The following is an 18,870-nucleotide window of genomic DNA, read 5'->3' on the forward strand; positions in this document are numbered from 1 at the left end:
TTTGGGTTTGTGATTTTTAAAATGTGCAATTTGAAAATATAATTTTTAAAATTTGTGTTTAACCTATTTAGCCTTTAAAATTGTGCATTAAAATTAAAAATAAATAAATAAATAAATAAACCTTCTCACCTGCAATTTGAAAACGCAGATTTTCAGCGTTTTTAAAATCGTAATTTTTAAAAAAACACAATTCTAATCAATTTATTTTTTGTGATTTGGTTTGAAATTTTATTATTTGTCTATAAAATCATAATCGCAAATGGACCCTAAATCTATCTTAATCATAAACCCGACCATTTTGAAGATTATTCAAAAATAAGGACATGGAAGAATGATTCTGGCCTTTTCAAAATTTATGATCAAATTCTCTTGAAGGTGGAGAAGACATGTGTTTAGAAAGAGTCACTATCCTTACCCACCAAAATGGACCCCTTCCTCTCTTGTACATACACATGCATGCTACTTTGTCCACAGGAGTAGCTACCATGAAATTTCTTGGCCAAGTTGTTGTTGTAAGGAAAGAGGCAAAATATTCTTCACGATCTTTATCATCTAGAATTTTTGACTTTTAATCTGATTTATTGTCGGCTACATTAGTATTCCTTTTGTTAACATCATTTCTTGATTTTTTTTTTTTTTTTTTTTTTTACCACGGCAATTGCCTTTAATGAAATGAAATATATGAATGATTCTTTTTTTTTTTTAAGAAAAAAAAAAAAGAGTGTTTAAATTGCAGTGTAATTTAAGCAGTCTAAACAAAAGAAATGTGAAGTTCATCTATATCAAATAACTAAGTCTAAGCACTTCAGGTTGCTTGATTTATGAATTCGACATGAATTCAATACGATATTAGCAAATTAAAATTAAGAGGTTTAATCTAATTAATTATATTGGTCAGGTTAAGATTGATCTATACAGTCTGATATTCATGCCTCGACACACAATATAAGGACTATTAATTTTTAACGAGACTCGTAAGCTCAATACGAACCAACACAAAATTATGAGTTAAAGTTGAATAATCTAACTTATTTAATTGAATGAATCGAATTATAGTTGATCCACTATAATTTCATAAACATAATTCAATACGGACAAAACCCATTGCGCCAACAAAAATTTACTTGCAACCTTTTTTGTGGGGTCCTTTGTTGGAAATTCCAATTCAAATTGGGTTCACTTTTGGGGTTCATTTAATTATAATTTAGTTTATTTTATTGAATAAAAGTTCTGGTATGACTAGATTTATTAAATTGACCCATTAGATGATGTTCTTGTCCACTGCATCCTGTCATTATATGTCATATCAAGAATCTAGTAGCCCTAGGCAATGATAAACATGCAATACCCAATTTCAGCCTTTGATTTATAATGTCCTTTGTTTTTCAAAATTTTTTTTTTTTCTGAAGCAATTAGAAGTGGCGTGTGTGCAGACACGTTGTCTAATATGAACGTGTTGAAACTCCACAGACAATAATACATGTGACTGGTACTGGGAAGTACTATTCACATTGGGAAGTACTAGGGAAGGCATTTGGCTATTAAGCTTTTGGGTTGTTAGGGTCAATTTTTTGGCCTGCTTTAATTACTACTTTGTGGTGTCAATTTTTAGGTCTTTGAAAAAGATTTAAAGGACATATTGCATGTTTAGGATTATGTTTTAGGAGTTTAAAAGTGCTTTTAATATTTAAAAAGTTCGTTTGAAAAAAAAAAGTATTCGTTTGGTAAAAAAAATTAAAAACGCTTTTAAGGGTCTAAAAAGTTTAAAAATTGTCAAAACGCACTCTTAATAAAAGCTTAAAAATGAAGTTTTTGCCCAAAAGCGTTTTTTTTTTACTTAAAAACTCTATTTTTCAAACGCAATCTCAAACAAACTTTGTGACACATTTTTTATTATTTGTTTGTATTTTTCATGGTATTTTTGTTTTGGGTCGTTTTTTTGGGTTTTTTAATTCAATTTGTGAGTTGATAGTCTTAAGAAAATTGACACATTAAGGGGTCTTGTGATACCACAATATAACACGTTAATAACATGATATCATTTATATTGTTGTAGTGCTATCTATTATGTATACACTTGTGAGTGTAAAACAATACTTGTGATATATTAATGGACTTATGGAAATCATTATAATGTGAATATACATGAAATCAAAGTTAATATATACTATAATTCATTTGAAATATAAAAGAATGGTTTCATAAACCAACATTAATTAACATATAAAACACGTGTTACATGCACTTGAGAGTTTCAATTGAATACGTGTACATATATCAACACTGTTAAGACTCGAGAGAAGGAGAAAACTACAAGTGAGATGTGATTGAATGTCATCATCACACCTTAAGCTAACCTTATTGGCATACATTTTATATGAATCTAAAAAAACGTGTTAGCTAAGCCTGTTTGAAATTAGATTTAACTCAAATTTGATGCTAAATTTAAAAAATTTATGCAGTTATGGATTTATGAAGAAAAAAAATAAAAGCGTTTTTTAAATTTGCATATATGAAATTTATATGAATTCGTAAATTTTCAAACAAGATGACCAATATTAATGTAAGTTTTAGGGGTAATTACCTTTTTTTTTTCCCATCAATTACAACGCATTATCACTTTGTTCTCATGAATTGACAACCCTATTGCCTGACCCTATCAAACTATTATTTTGTGCCTAAAACCTCATTCTGCTAGTCAAAAACGTTAACTCAGATGGTCAACCCGTCACTTTGCTCTCATGAACTACAACGCATTGTCACTTTGATCGTCTGAGTGAAAGCTTTTGATTGACGGAAGGGGGATTTTTGGCACAACATTGTAGTTTGATGGGGTTGAGCAGTAGGGTTGTCAGTTCATGGGAGCAGAGTGACAATGTATTGTAATTAATGAGAGGAAAATGTAATTACCTCTAAGTTTTATATTATTTATAACTATAAAATTGTAACTTTGAGCTTAATACTTGTTTAGATAAATATATCTCAATATTTTTGAACATTCTTGTTATAAGAGTAATGATATAAGGATGATTCAAATCCTATACAGTTTTGCAGAAAATTCTAATCCAGTTACCTTAATAAAGCGTGCTTAGTTTGAATTGGTTAAATCTTAACCATAATTAGGTAGATTTGATAATGATTTTGATAAAAAGTTAGATGTCATCATCAAAAGGCCATGTGTATTTTCTAGTGAGATCGTGAACAATATTTTGTATTTTAAATTGTTTGTTAGTATTTTTGAAAGATCTTGCTTTTAAAAATAGAAAAGGTATTTTCAAAAGTAAACACAATTGAATTAAACTTCCCAAATGCTGTCAATTTGTTAAAACTGATTTACATTGCATTTAGTTAGACTCCGATTGTTAATGAACTTGGTAGTTGGTATAGCATTCACAGTGGCTTATGTATTTTAAAATCTTATGTGAAATAGCTAATCAAAACCCTAAAAGACGTACGACACGCAACACAATCACACTATATAACTTAGTATGAACTAATAGTCCTCTGATTTTTATTTTTTTTTTAACTAGAAAAGGATTATTAGCTGACAATGAGTGAGGAATAACATTTTGCTAAAGGATAAAAAAAATATTTTAAATATTATAGAAAAAAATAATGAGATAAGAAATGCATTTAAAAAGTAATTAATTAAGATAGAACAAATCTAAACAATCCAATTTTGAATGAAGGCTGCCAACCAAAACCACCAAAAAGTGAATATATTGTTGAAGTCGGTACCGGAGCCTAAGGATTATTCATAAGAATAAAACTGCGGGGAGAATTATTTTTAGAATGGAAACCTTAAGGGTAGTTTCTGATAGTTAGGCTAGGGAAGTTTCTGATATTTAGCACAACAAATTTCTTTTCTTTTTTGGTGTTCCAGAGTAGTACTAAAATATGAGTGTGAAATTGTGGTACGAATAAAAAAGTGCAATCATATCCGAGCGATATAAAGCTGCTTGCTTTTCTGTGCTTCCGAAGTTATCGTAGGGAGAGAGAGGAGAGAGAGAGAGCTCTTCTGCTACGCTTGGTGTTGGTGGTTGCTTCTCGCAGAAGGTTCTCTGTGTTTGTTTATTGAAAAAAAAAAGGAAAGAAAAATAAAGAGTAGCAGAAAAAATCGGTGAAGAAGGAGGAGGAGGGGGATAAGATTGCGTAGATTACAATAATAACGAGCACAGATAAAAGGGGTTTCGTGAAAACCTTGTTGCTGAGATAAAAAAAAAAACCTAGAAGATTCTTATCTTCACGTAATCGCCTTTTGTTGATTGTCTTGGTGCCTTAGTCTAAGTTTTCTCATTAACCCATTTGCTTGAAGTTTATATTTGATTCGATTGGTCGTTTCTTGGTTTTGGGTGGTTTTGTTTGTGGGGTGTTCATTTCTGGGAAGAATCGGGACTTGGTGGAAAGGAAATTGGGGATTTTACTGGGAAAAATTTGTTGGGTCTGGTGGGATTTGGGATAATTTGTGGAACTTAATGGTGGGTTGGTGATAATTTGGGGGTTTCGGGCATAATCGTTGGTGGGTTTGTGGGGGAATTGGTATTTTTTTGGGCGATTGTTGTGCTTGGTTGGTGTTGATTAGGGTTTTGGGAAGGATTGGAGATTAAAGTTGAGGTTTTTTGTGGGATAATCTCCGGCGGGTAGCTTGTGTTGGTGGTACCAATGCTGGGTCGATCACAGTTAGTGTCATTTTCCGTTAAAATCCTTAGTGGGTTTGTTGAGAAATAGGCTGCTTTTGCAGATTTTGGTGGTGATTGGGAATAAATCCGGGGTTTTTCGAGGCTTAAGGTCTAACAATTGGGAATTCTTCATCTGGGTGAGGATTGTCTGTTAGAGGAGTCGAATTGAATTGCTTCTTGTTGTTTCAGCTTTAGCTGAGAGCTTGTCTCGACTAGTTTTGCAGTTTGGGGTTGAAAATTCCATTGTATGAGCAAAGTGGTATTGGGGCTCTAATTGTGTTTGCTAGGAGTTTGTGGTGGAGAACTCTTGTTCTGACGATAAGATGAGTTCATCTATCTCCCAAGGTTCAGTTCATGGAGGCAAGCTTATGGTTCAAATTGCTGAGAATGGACATTCATTTGAGCTCGACTGCGATGAAACCACGCCAGTTGAGGCGGTTATGCGGACCATTGAATCCGTGTCGATGATTAGTTTCAATGACCAGCTTGTTCTCTGCTTGGACATGAAACTTGAGCCGCAGCGGTCGCTTTCGGCATATAAGCTTCCTTCAGTTGACCGGGAAGTGTTCATCTTCAATAAGGCAAGACTGCAAACCAATTCTCCGCTTCCTCCGCCGGAACAGGTTGATGTACTGGATATTGGAGACCCTCCACCACCGTCCTCGACACATAATCCTCATCCTTTGGATGATGCTTCTGACCCTGCTTTGAAGGCTTTGCCTTCATATGAGCGCCAATTCAGGTATCATTACCAACGGGGGCATGCGATTTATAGTCGTAGCCAGGTGAAATATGATCACTGTGAGAGGCTTTTGCAGGAGCTACTGGTTCAAGAGAGGGCATTGGAGGTTGCTACGGGTAATTTGGATCAATACTATAAGATGATTAACCAAAATTACACGGACTTCATGAAACGTTATTCACAACAGCGCCGGGTTCATTCTGATCTGCTAATGAATTTTGGTAGGGATATTGATAAATTGAGATCCATCAAGCTTCCCCCTGGTGTACAGACTGCTACCCGCAAGTGCTTACTGGATTTTGTGAAGGAAGAGAACTTGCGGAAGTCAGCTGATAATTGTAGCAGTTCCCACGGGCAGTTTGAGAATAAGGTTTCACAATTTAAGCAAATGTTTGGCGAGGTGAAACGCAAGGTTGAAGATTTGTTTGCTAGTAGGACCTTTTCTCCTACTGAGAATTTGGAGGTGATGATTAAGGATCACCAGCAATACATCAACGAGCAAAAGAGTATACTGCAATCTTTGAGGTGGGCTATCTTTTATCGTTGCCGTAGTTTCAGCTACTCATTTTTTTGTTTGGTTTCAAAATGTCTATTTTTGCTCCTCACTCTAGGGTTGATTCAAATTCTTACTGGATGGGTCATTTGATCGTTTCTAAAGTATGTTGTGGCTAAGTTTCATAGTTGTCAGGAACTGATTTTAGGCTGTTTCCCTATTACTGCTGTGTGCAATTTTCTTCCAACACTGCTAATCTCAGGTTAATATTATACTTGGCTTTTCTCACATGGAGACTGTTTTTTTGAAGATTTTTATATCGAAACTAATTAAAGGCTCATGGTAACCAACCATGTGCAATTGGCTCTCTGGTATATGTAATAGACCTGCATGTGTGCCTCATTACTTGTTTCATTCTTATATGCCTCAGTACTTGTTCCATTGCATATATGCACCATCAGTGCTTACTTCCCAAATATGTACTGTTAAGCTTTTAGCCATATGTATAGATTCTCCAACAGACATGCATTTATGCTTTACATTAGTTAGTCTTCATTGTGTATACTGCTAGCAACATCGTGATGTTGAAACCACAATGCATAATGCGCCATTAGAAAAGGGAACTACCTTTTTAGGGTTTTGGACCTCATTTGGTTGCCTCTACTGCCTGTACTTTGGGAATGGGAATGGAACTATAGACAGTCAATAAAAAGTGAGATGGAGGATCTCATTATATACATTGGGAATTGGGATGGAGTTATTGACATAAAAAAGAGGTGGAGGGAGGGAGAAAGCTGGGGAAGGCTTCCTTGAGTAGGCTAAAAGAGGAAAGACATCCTTCTTGTTGGTGATTCAGTGAAAGAAGCACTTGAGGCATCTGGGTGCTCGCTATAATTGCATGAGATGATTGAATGGTGGGTACCTTTGAGGGTTTTATCCTGGAATAATGTTATCATGTACCCTTCCCCAAAATAAATTTTACTTCTATAAACTAGCAGCAGAAAGCTCTTAAAATACAGCATCATGATTCTCTTTAAAAAATATATGAGATGAAACTGCATTAATACATGAGGAAGAAACTTAATCGCTGTTGTAATCATGTACAGTTTGTATTTGCAGTTTGAATTCCGTAGTATGTGCATCTATGATGCCTTGTTCTGCTGTAATCCTATGATTTCTAAAATGTTATCAATTTGACCAATAAGTACATATATCTGTATTCGTGCAGCAAAGATGTCAATACGGTGAAGAGACTTGTGGATGACTGTCTGTCCAGCCAATTATCTTCATCACTCCGTCCTCATGATGCAGTTTCAGCCTTGGGTCCTATGTATGATGTCCATGAGAAGAATCACCTACGAAAGATGCAGGATTTTGATTGTGCAATTTCTAAGCTGCTGGACATTTTCAGGGAGAAGAAGAATGAAATGAACATCTTTGTGCATAATTACATGCAAAATATAACTTATGTTACTTATGTCATCAAAGATGCTAAGTTACAGTTTCCTGTTTTTAGAGAGGCAATGGTGCGTCAGGGTGATCTGTTTATGGACTTGAAGTTAGTCCATGGGATTGGCCCAGCATATAGGGGCTGCCTCGCAGAAGTTGTGAGAAGAAAGGCTTCAATGAAGCTTTACATGGGCATGGCTGGACAGTTGGCTGAAAGGCTTGCTACAAAGAGGGAGGATGAGGTGAGGAGACGGGAGGAGTTTTTGAAGGCTTATGGTTCTTACATACCTAGGGATGTATTAGCATCCATGGGATTATATGATACCCCTAGTCAGTGTGATGTCAATATTGCTCCTTTTGACACTGGTTTGCTTGATATTGACATTTCAGACCTGGATCGGTATGCTCCTGAGTATTTGGCAGGATTGCCTTTCAAGGGTGAGAAGCATGGAAGCTTAAAAGGTTCATTTTCTTTGTCTAATGACAGTTCTCATTCGGCTGAGGTTGAAGAGATTTCTGTGGACACTGAGGAGCTTCTTGAAGGCTGTGAGTTGGTGGAGATTGCTGGGACTAGCAAAATGGAAGTTGAGAATGCAAAACTGAAAGCTGAACTTGCTTCTGCAATTGCCTTGATTTGTTCTCTCAGCCATGAATTTGAATATGAATCTCTGGATGATAATAAGTTGGATGGTATATTAAAGAATGCTGCAGAGAAGACAGCTGAAGCCTTGCATCTGAAAGATGAATATGGGAAACACCTACAATCTATGCTCAGGACGAAGCAGATGCAGTGCGTGTCATATGAGAAACGCATTCAAGAATTGGAGCAGAGATTGTCTGATTGCTATATGCAAGGGCAGAATCTCTCAAGTAACAAAGATACAACTGACTTTGCCCTTTTGGCTGAGAAGGCTGAGGACTGCAAGCCAGAAATCTTAGGTAGTGAGGCCCACATACCTTGCATATCTACATCCGAGCCCATGGATGAGGTTTCTTGTATCTCAAATTCTTTGGATGCAAAACTGGGGCTTTTCACTGGGCAACCAGCCAAAGCTCGAGAAGGGGTGGATGAGAATATGATGGATTCCTCCGGAATACAAAATCATCAACTTGATTCCTCAATGTTGGAGCCACATCGCGAAGAATTGCTACTCAGTGACCGAGCAGGGAAAGATAAGATGGTAGAACAGTTGGGCATGTCCTTTACAAACAGTTCTACTGCTGAGAGCATGCCTGAACATCCAAATATTTTGCCTTCAGACCCACCAGCTGAGCTGGGTTTGGATTCCAAAGTCAGCAGTGATCTTTTGATGGAATTACAAAGTGCACTTGCAGACAAGTCAGACCAATTGACTGACACTGAAACCAAGCTTAAAGCTAGCATGGACGAGGTTGCATTGCTTAGGAGGGAGTTGGAAGCGAGTCGGAAGCTCCTTGATGAATCTCAGGTATTAGCTAGCTGATAAAATACATTTCTCGTCCATTTTTTTTAATAGGATTTTGTACAAATTAATTGCTTAATGGTTTTAATAGTTGCCCATTAATTCTTTACAAATTTAACCTCTATTTCTCTTTCTCTCTGTGTTGCTCGTTTTATAACTAGGTTTCAGACGATTCCTCTCCCTTGCTTTCTGCCCTTCTGATATTTACACTTATCTTTTGGAATTTCTGTGAGATGTTGTTATCTGTGATGTATGCAAAACTAAATTTAGTTATATCTCTTAGCATGGTTTAGTTGCTTTACCTTGCTGACTTTTGTTATCATTTTTAGTAGAGTGCCAACATGCATATATCCACAGTGACACAAGCGATCTTATTGGCGAGTTTGACCTAAAAAAATTGTTATATGTCAGTTCCTTTAGTAACTTAGCACGTAGGAATTAGGATGCTAGGCTATTAATCTGGAAACTGAGTTTTTGTATATGCCTAGAATCTAATGATACCTTTGAACAATTGATGTGTGGCATATAGAAATACTGGAGCTCGCGACATACATGTGGACTTTCTATTACATGGTTAAGCTTAGTTGCAACAGAAAACTGGAAATGCAGCTTAGCATGCAAACTGCTCTAGAAAGAGAAAAATGAGCACTATATGAAATTGTGAATCCTAGAGATCTTCAACATGTTTAATATTCGTAAATTGTGACAAATTAGAGAGGAAAGTTTACAATAGACAAACTCTGTTCAGCTGAGCTTTAGTTGTTCTACAGCTTTTTCCTTAAAAGAAGGGGGGGGGGGGGGGGGGGGGTTGGTGTTGGGGACCATGCTTTCTGAATTGGGGTTTCTGCGTTCCTATTGTCTTATAATGACTTTAGTCAAGTCCTTTGGAAAAACTGATTATTTTTCGGTAATTAATCTTATTAGAGTCTAATTGCAATGTTTTGTTATGAAATAATTCTTTTTCATATTGGTTGGCTCTGTGAAGAGATTATAATCCATGTTCTTTTTATGTTCTCATAATCTCATTCTTTGACATTCTTCGTTGCTATGGAAAAACTATAACTTTAGGGCTTCGTGAGATTGGCTTACTGTTTAGTTATGCATGAATGAAAATTCTTTTGTAGGTGAAACTTTAAAGGTTTCAGGTAGCCTTTTCATGATGCTTTGGTCTTGTGGGATGCAATATTGGTTCACCTGAATGGAAATATCGTTGGTTGGTCTGATTAAAGATCTCTACAGATCTTCTTTGAGAGTATCCACTTATCCCAAAACACATTAACAAACTTGGCCACTATTTTACTACCTGTTCGTTAGAAGGAGATGCATGCAAAAACCAATTTGCCCTTTGTTGAAGCTAACCAGCTAAGCAATTCTCTGGCCCTGTTTATTAAGAAATTAGTCATAATAAAAGACTTGATAAAAGAATGAAATATAAAATCCTCCGGCCTCAGTGGCTGTTATATGTTAGCTTGTGTGAACCAGAGTCAGAGTCTTCTGTTTTCTTTGACCATAAAACTACACGGCAGACATAGTTGCCTTGTTTTCTTCACTATTCTACTAATGATAACATAAACATTTGGCACTTTATTGCTAACTGGGCATCAACACAATTTGAGGTAGTATTGTTGTTTGACATTTAGATGCAAGATCCAGGCGTTGTGTGTTTTTTTCCTAGATCTTGCTTTCAGTTTGTAGAGTGGATCAAAGATGTCTTGTTAAAATACATAAATGAATATATATATATATATATATATATATATATCAAGGAATTTTGGGTTGTGAATTATAGCCCTTTGTCTGGTTGTGCTATTAGGTGTCTCCAATAAATCATCTTCGGACAACTATAATTGCTTGTCTTTTAGAGAAACAATTGTTTAGTAATTTCATCCCATTGGCCTTGGCTTCCCTATTTTCTTATTAGTCTGTCCCCTGCATGACAGATGAATTGTGCGCACTTGGAGAATTGTTTGCATGAAGCAAGAGAGGAAGCCCAGACCCATCTTTGTGCAGCTGATCGGAGGGCCTCAGAGTATAGTGCACTGCGTGCATCTGCCCTGAAAATGCGTGGCCTTTTTGAAAGACTTCGAAGCTGTGTTCATGCACCGGGTGGAGTAGCCGCTTTTGCAGATTCGTTGCATACTTTAGCTCAATCTTTGGCCAAGTAAGTCGCTTGCCAGAACACTCATCGTAATGTTTTTGTAATAAATCTTATATTGATCCTCCTCCCCAACCCCCTTTTCTCTATCCCTCCGCAGAGGAGGGTTTTACAAATCCTCCAGTGAACGTTGTGCATGACTCACTATACTTCTTTGCATACAAATGGATCAATGATCACTCACGCTGACACTAAAATCAGTTAATTAAGTTGCAAGTCAAAAGAATGGGAGGGCATAGAGTTAAGGTGATAAATGGCTCTTCCAAAACACTCTTCAATTTTCTGGTGAAACAGGAGGTTTTTAAGTTTTGTTGTCATGTGGAGCTTGGTGCAAGAGAAAGTTCTATCAATGTTAAGAAGAAAGTAGATTCTTTATTTATTTATTTTAACTGGGCTTGGGGTTGTGGATTCTTGCACTGACATGCTCCATGATTGTGGTTTTTTGTTGCTTTGATTTGAATTGTTTCAGTTCCCTCAATGACAATGAAGACGACGATACTGCCGATTTTCGAAGATGCGTCCGGATCCTTGCAGATAAAGTTAGTTTCTTGTCCAGGCACCGTGAAGAGCTACTTGGCAAGTACCTAAGGGTTGAGACTGCAAATGAACAGCTTAGGAAGGATTTAGAAGAGAAGAAAGAGCTTGTTAAAACTTTATACACTAAACATCAACTTGAGAAGCAGGTAACTTGTTAATTGATTTATTCATGGTGTTCTATGGGTTTATTGGTTGTCTGCTAACAGAATCAAATGTGGTGGATTGACTTAAAACGGTGGTTCACCACCTGATTGCCAACGCGTTTACTGAATTCCTTTTAACCCCTTTGGCATGATAAGTCTTAGGGTAAAACCATTTTTTTTTTTATCCCACTAGCTAGGTGGCTTTTCTTGTATACTTTCTGTGTACTTAGGGTTACCTTATGTCTTTTTTATACCTCAATTACTTATAAAAGAAGTCATAGGGTAAAAGGAGTGCGTTATTCGTCATTTTTCATTGAATAGTGAAATCTATCAGACTCTACTTGATTGAGCCATGAACTAATGGGTTGTTATTGCTTTTGATCTTGCTATAGGCAAACAAGGAAAAAATATGTTTTGGCCGCTTGGAAGTTCATGAGATTGCTGCATTTGTTCTTAACTCAGCTGGGCATTATGAGGCAATCAGTAGGAACTGCTCAAACTACTACTTGTCTGCTGAATCTGTGGCCTTGTTTGCTGACCATCTTCCAAGCCGACCTAACTACATTGTTGGGCAGATTGTGCATATTGAACGCCAGACCGTAAAGTCATCGCCTCCTACTTCAACTCGACCTGAGCACGGTAGAGCGGATCAAACGGATCATCTGACCTCTGACATGGGGACCGATCGGTTGACCTTGAATTCAGGATCAACCTTGAACCCTTTCGGTCTCCCAATAGGCTGTGAATATTTCGTAGTGACAGTAGCTATGTTACCTGATACCACCATTCATTCACCACCCCCTTCCTGATCCCTGCTTCAGGCAGATAGACGTGACGGAAGAAGAATCCAAGTGTACATATTTGATATGACATTCAAAAGTTAAATCCACTTGGTGGGAGATGAACTTGATTCTGTGTATAGTTGATGATCCAATTAAGTTTACTCTCTCCTTTGTATATATAGCTACTCCTTTTCTATAAATATATTAAAAAAAAAAAGTGAATATTATCTACCTCTTGATCTTAAATTGGTTTTTATCTATCCAAATTTCATCCTTCACTTGTGTAGCAGTTGCGAGTAATATTGAGTTTGGCTTGCCTCAAGTGAAAAAATTCAAATGAGTTTGGCTTGCCTCAAGTGAAAAAATTCAAACAATGCCTGCAGATTGCAAGATTGGAAGATAATTCTAGGTTTTTTTTTTTTTTTTTTTTTTTTTGGGAAAAGTATACTTTACAGTCTTTACCCCCCTCCCCCAAAGTTTTGAGTGATTTTCAATTCAACTTCTAATATTTCAATTTTTGCAATGCACCCTTCAAACTTGTAAATTTTTTTCAATTCAACTAATGTTATCTTAAAATTTTCATATAGCTCCTAATTTTTATTTTTTTAATAAAAAAAATTTAAAAAAAGGGCCGTAGCCACCCCTTTGGCCATTTTTGTACCTCCAATTTTTATTTTTTTTTTAAAAAAAATTGAAACATTGGAGGTCAAATTGAAAATCACCCCTAACTTTAGCTGGGTAAAGTATAATTTTTCATATTTTTTTTTACTGGAGACTATCTCCTCACTTTTTTAATTTTGTACATATTTTTTCACTAGAACCAAGCCAAACTCAATATTAAATTAAAGGGAAAATGTATGATAAATCCTTGAGTCAGCCCCTCAAAATTTTAATATCCTTAAGTTTTTTTTTTTCAAAAATTTAGTCCTTGGGTCAATTGAAATGACAATAAAATCCCTGCCGTTAAAATTTTTTAACAGATGTTAGGAAAACTCAAAATGCACCGTTTTACTCCATTAAAATATTAATTTTTTTTATTAATTTAATTAAAAAAATTAAATCTTGAAAAAAAAAAAAAAAAAATTTGAAGGAACCGACCCCCTGGGTGGCAACCCACCCAGGGGTGGCTTGCGGCCACCCCCAGGGGGGTTTGGTGGGTTTTTTTTTTTTTTAGATTTAATTTTTTTAATTAAATTAATAAAAAATTAATATTTTAATGGAGTAAAATGGTGTGTTTTGAGTTTTCCTAACATCTGTTAAAAAAGTTTAACGGTAGGAATTTTATTGTCATTTCAATTGACTCAAGGACTAAGTTTTCGAAGAAAAAAAAAACTTAAGGATATTAAAATTTTGAAGGGCTGACTCAAGGATTTATCATACATTTTCCCTTAATTAAATTGTAGCGGACATGATTTTGAGCCAATAAATATAATTAACTATATTAGAAACTTAAACCAACTTTCAGTAATTAATATGAAATTAAATAATTATGCTGGTACAAAAAGAAGTAATCTACAGATTATATGATTACCATAAACTTGGAATTTATACCCTCACAATATTGCAATTTTATAAAATTAGAAATTCCCTTTAAGTTTTACATTGAATAAATTTGTAATAAAACAAGCTATTGGAGCAACTTGATACATACCAACACATTTGTTGGCATCATGCCCTAAGCCAATTGTGGACATTAATATTCTCTAAAAAAGCTGTATAACTTTTTTATTATTTGATTTCACACACAAATTCAAATATTTATAAATAACTCTCTCTAAGTTACACTTTTCTCCTCTCTCTCCAAATTATCATCCAATTTCTTTAAATTATATTTTTTTCTCGCTCTCTAAACTTTAAATTGTGCAATTACCTCTTCAATTTAAAGAATTTGTTTATCCTGAAAGAACAGATATTACTAATTTTCTTGTAATGAATTTGAAATGCATAATGGATGAACATTATAAATGAACAATATGAGTCTTCTAGATTATTATTATTATTATTATTATTTTCCTCTTCACAATGTTTTCACAAATCCCCTTTTAAGAAAAATTTTGTAATTACCCATAAACTCCATGGGCTAATTTGGAATTCTCGCCCCTTTTTAAAATCCTCTTACCGCAGGGAATTGCAAGAACCGCCAAATCGAACTTTTAGAGACCTTGCAGAACCCACACCCCCAAAACCTATAAAAGCCAAAGCCCTCAGCTCTAGGGCTCACTATGCAGAAACTTGTGCTGAACGTAATTACGGCTTCTTGCTCACCAAGTTTCTTCCAACAGCCGACTTACGACTCAAGTTTAGGGGTATTCAATCTTTCCTGCAATATGCTTTTGTAGTTTTTTGGTATCATTGATAGAATAATACCAAGTGTTCTTGTGGGTGATTTCTCTTTTTCACAAACTGTTCAAGATTTGGCTTTTTTCTTAATTTGTGTTTGGCTCTTTTTTTTTCTTTTTTTTTCAAAGATTTGCTCAATGATGTGAAACTCGTGTAGATTGCATCCGTTTTTTTGTTAAAGAATTGGTTTTACAGACTTTTAGTTATATATTTGTAGCTTTAAAAGGAGGATACCTAAGCAATTCTTGTTCATTATTTTTTATCCAGAATTATTTTTTTCCAATGGAGAAGGGCGATCTTTACAAAGTGAGAATTGCACCAGAAGATTACCAAGATGAAAATCCTGAAGAATGCAATAGATTTCAGTCTCCTAATGTCAGGCTCTGTGGAACTCAATCAAATTCTTTCCAGCAGCCACAGATTAACAGAAATGCTATGAGCAGTGGATGTAATTTTCCAGTCAGACACTCTCTTCAAGATTCTGGGGAACCAAGTGCCTACAATTTCATCCACAATCCTGTTCAAAATGGTGTCCTTCACTATCCTGGTCAGCAGATTGATGGAGGTTCTCTTATCCATGGCGGTGGAGGAAACACTGGATATAGATATCAATATGGTGTTCACAGAAACCAGATTGCTCAAGTTGGCTACAGAAATACTTATGCAAGAACCAATGTTACATATCATAATGGATATGAAGATGCAAGATTCTTGAATGCAGGTTACCATAGGGGATATCAATATGGTGCTCAAAGAAACCGGGCTCCTGAAGTTTATAGGAATATGAATGCAAAATCAATCATCCCCCAGAGTTCACCCTCTAATATAAGCTTTTCAGGCTTTGTGGGCAACACAGATGGCCAAACTTCTTCTAAAATCTCAAGTTTAGGTGGTTCTGAAGATGCAATATATGTAAATGCAGGTCACCATAGAAGCTACAGAGTCCCTATAGGCCCCCATTCAGGAACCTCTAGGCACAGAGAGAGTATATTGCCAATTGAGAAGCAGGTTAATTTATCTGGGATAAAATCAGCAAGTGCTACTGCTACAAGGATCACCAATGAAAACAATTCTACTCTCAGAACCTCCCAAGGCCCTAAAGCTACTGCTGCTGCTGCTGCTTCAAGAGCCTCTAGCCACAGAGAGGTTATCTTGCCAAGGATGAAGCAGGTTTGGATAAAATCAGGTGAACAAACTGTCAGGACCTCCAGAGTTGAATCAAAGAATCCTGGCAATGTGTCTAACATGAGCTTGATACCTGATAAACGGAGGCCTCAAGTACAGCATGGTAATAACAATGCAGTCAAGACCTCCCAAACTGAATCATCTTCATCATATTCTCAGATAGTCAGGGGAGATGGAGGCACCAAGATGAATAATCACAGAGGTAATGTACAATCTGAGTGTTATAGTCTTAACTCCATTTTGTTTTAGCTTAAATAAGACCTCTTTATTCCCCACAAAAAGGAAAATTGAAAATTTTTATCCTGACAATTTTTAACATCTCTTACATGCATAGGAGCTTGAGTTTTGCATGTGCTCCTATTTTAATTCAACAACAATATTTTTAATGTTCTAGCTGTTTCCTGTAGGTAAACTAGACCACACTCCAAAGCATCTGTCTACTGGGAAGAGCAAAGATTTTACTTCACATTTTCAGAAGAGTCAAAGCCATAGAACTCCATCTTCCCACAAAGTTTTGGAAAAGCAAGTTGGGAGGCAGCCTTCAGAAAAACTATCTGAGTTCAGGAAGCAACCTTCTGTAAAGCCATTCAAACAGCACTCAGAACAGGATCTTCCAACAAATCGTATCTCGTGGGATGGTAAGTCCAAAGGGAACTCTTTACTTTTCATCATATTTGAAATTTTACTCTAAGAATATCCACATTGTGTGTAGCTTTACAGTCTGATTATGTCCTGGATAATTGTATGATTTAATTTTGGTACCAGATTTTACTTGCTGCTATGAGATATGCATCTTAGAAAAGGAACAGGTTTAGAATGTCCAGCAAGTCATTTTGCTTAAGTTTAGGCTATAAATGTTCACAGTCTAACCTATTTAATTAAATGGTTCAGGTTAGGGTTGACCTATATAGTCTTATACCCATGACTAGACACTACTCGAACTCGACATGCGACATTTAGGGCTAACAATTTCTTACACGACCCGTGAATCGGACACTAATCCAACACGAAAGTAGTGGGTTATGACTGAGAAATTCGACTCATTTAATTAAATAAATCGGGTTAGGGTTGACTTATGAAGTCTTATACTCATGCCTCGACATGACCCGAGCTCAAACACGAATTGCCACCCCTACCCACAAGCCCATAGAGGAAGCTAACACAGTTGTATTGTTGTTCAGTAACTTAAGTTTTGATGCATTGTTCTTCTTTATTGTGATATGAAGGTTCCTTATTTAATTTGGTACCATCATTTGTAATAAGAATCTTCATTGCAGGTTTTGATGATCCTACCACTGAGCCTTTTGGACAAAACTGTCAACTATGTGATATTGATCTTGCATGTTCACCAACAGATGAAGAATTAGATCCTTCTATTCTTCCAGCTGTTTCTGTTTTTACATGTGGTCATGCCTTCCATTGCCGGTGCTTGGAGCTCTATTCATCAGAAGAGCAGTCCACAGATCCTTCATGTTTTATATGCTTTAGCTTATCTGGAGTACATGACCTCTACTCTCTCAGAAATTCTGCCCACTTATGAAAAAATACTACATTTCTGTTCAAGTAGAGAGTAAACCAAAAGATCCAAGGAAATTAGTAAAGGGTTTTCTTTAAACAATTCTTGGTGTATCCATACAAATGTAAATGCAGAGGTGATGTATGATATACCCAACTTAGAGTTTATTGTTTGAAGTATTTTACTTTGGTGTCAAATCTACCATGATTGTTGATTTACGATTTAATCTACTACGAATATTATTCTGCTTCCTGTGGGATTTATATGAAGCTTGTTAGAAAATGTCATGTGAGCCCCTTTATAAGCATGATCACATTATCTTATACCTTAATAATAATAGCCTCAAGATTATCATCTTTATGGTTCAAGCAACACACTTGGCCATGTTTGTTTGTGTTTTTTATTGTCTTTTGTTTTATGTTCTTAAGATAAATACATTAACAAACAACTCAAAATACAAAACACTTCTCACAACATAAAAATAGTTTTTACTTTTATGTCACATCGGAACACTTTTTATCAAAAAAAAAAAAAAAAAAAAAAAACTCTCAAAACACATTAACATGGCAAGCCAAATGGATATCGTGTAAATGCATCTAATGAGAGTGAAAGAATTGGACAAGCTGCATTTTTCTTTTTTTGGTACGACTTGAAACCATTCTGTCATGTAGTATGGACAAACCTTCCTCATCACAACCAAATCCTGTGCTGTATGGGTCATTATTCATGTTACGAAAAAAAAAAAACAGAAGAAATAAACAAAATAAACACACAGGAACATGAGATTGATTCTAATTCAAAATAGTTAGTTTACAACATTATGAATATATTATTCAACTTGTTTGCTAAGGATACAAGTTTAAGGTCAGATATCGAAATTAGCCTCTATAAAGTTTTGAGACAGGGCTCCTTCCCCTAAAATCCTATACAAGTTTAAAGTCAGATATCGATTTTGTTTTGGTTTTGGTTCGATACTGTAGCAGGAAGTGATTGATGTGAAAAAAAGTAAGAAAGTTTTTTTTTTTTTTTTTTTTTTATTTAAGTGAAAAAGTAAGAATGTTTGGTATGAAAAAATGAAAATTTTTTGTTTTGTAGTGATTTTTTTATTTGAATAATAATAAAAAATAATTGATATGATGTGAAAAGTAAGAGAATATTAAAAAAATAAAAAAGTATGATGAATAATGTAGAGCCAAATACAGGCAAAATCGTTTATCAAACGATGCCATAAACATCAGGCTCCACATAACCCATCAAATCAATCACCCTCCAAGATACTTTCCGAGGAGGTTAGAAGGGTCTAAGAGAATAATGTTTGTGGGCAGAGTTAACTTAAAGAGTTTAAAAAAAATTATCTAAAGATGTTCCGTGCAACTCGTTTTTGGTACCTGTGATTTAACACTATTT

The 18,870-nt window shown here is 35.5% G+C and overlaps 2 protein-coding genes across 2 annotated transcripts; both read left to right on the forward strand.

The window, feature by feature from the left end:
• The first annotated feature begins 3,820 nt into the window (after positions 1-3,820).
• On the forward strand, positions 3,821-12,653 carry LOC132183735 (autophagy-like protein). Its single transcript, XM_059597140.2, has 5 exons — positions 3,821-5,946; positions 7,143-8,811; positions 10,746-10,966; positions 11,430-11,643; positions 12,033-12,653. Exons 1-5 carry the CDS (start codon positions 5,003-5,005, stop codon positions 12,447-12,449), a joined length of 3,465 nt encoding a protein of 1,154 aa, XP_059453123.1. The 5' UTR covers positions 3,821-5,002; the 3' UTR covers positions 12,450-12,653.
• Positions 12,654-15,044: 2,391 nt separating this feature from the next.
• LOC148584333 (uncharacterized) lies at positions 15,045-17,620 on the forward strand. Its single transcript, XM_088517971.1, has 4 exons — positions 15,045-15,395; positions 15,522-16,149; positions 16,355-16,585; positions 17,225-17,620. Exons 1-4 carry the CDS (start codon positions 15,045-15,047, stop codon positions 17,485-17,487), a joined length of 1,473 nt encoding a protein of 490 aa, XP_088374097.1. The 3' UTR covers positions 17,488-17,620.
• The last annotated feature ends 1,250 nt before the right edge of the window (positions 17,621-18,870 follow it).

The sequence above is a fragment of the Corylus avellana genome, chromosome 7, assembly GCF_965113065.1.
Source record: "Corylus avellana chromosome 7, dhCorAvel1.hap1.2, whole genome shotgun sequence".
Classification (NCBI taxonomy): domain Eukaryota; kingdom Viridiplantae; phylum Streptophyta; class Magnoliopsida; order Fagales; family Betulaceae; genus Corylus; species Corylus avellana.

Bases quoted from the DNA above. Each gene is read 5' to 3' on its own strand.
- LOC132183735 (XM_059597140.2), top strand. From the start codon at position 5,003: ATGAGTTCATCTATCTCCCAAGGTTCAGTTCATGGAGGCAAGCTTATG. The intron at 5,947-7,142 runs GTGGGCTATCTT...GTATTCGTGCAG, and splicing joins AGTATACTGCAATCTTTGAG to CAAAGATGTCAATACGGTGA. The intron at 11,644-12,032 runs GTAACTTGTTAA...ATCTTGCTATAG, and splicing joins AACATCAACTTGAGAAGCAG to GCAAACAAGGAAAAAATATG.
- LOC148584333 (XM_088517971.1), top strand. From the start codon at position 15,045: ATGGAGAAGGGCGATCTTTACAAAGTGAGAATTGCACCAGAAGATTAC. The intron at 15,396-15,521 runs ATTGCTCAAGTT...GCTCAAAGAAAC, and splicing joins ATGGTGTTCACAGAAACCAG to CGGGCTCCTGAAGTTTATAG. The intron at 16,586-17,224 runs GTAAGTCCAAAG...TCTTCATTGCAG, and splicing joins AAATCGTATCTCGTGGGATG to GTTTTGATGATCCTACCACT.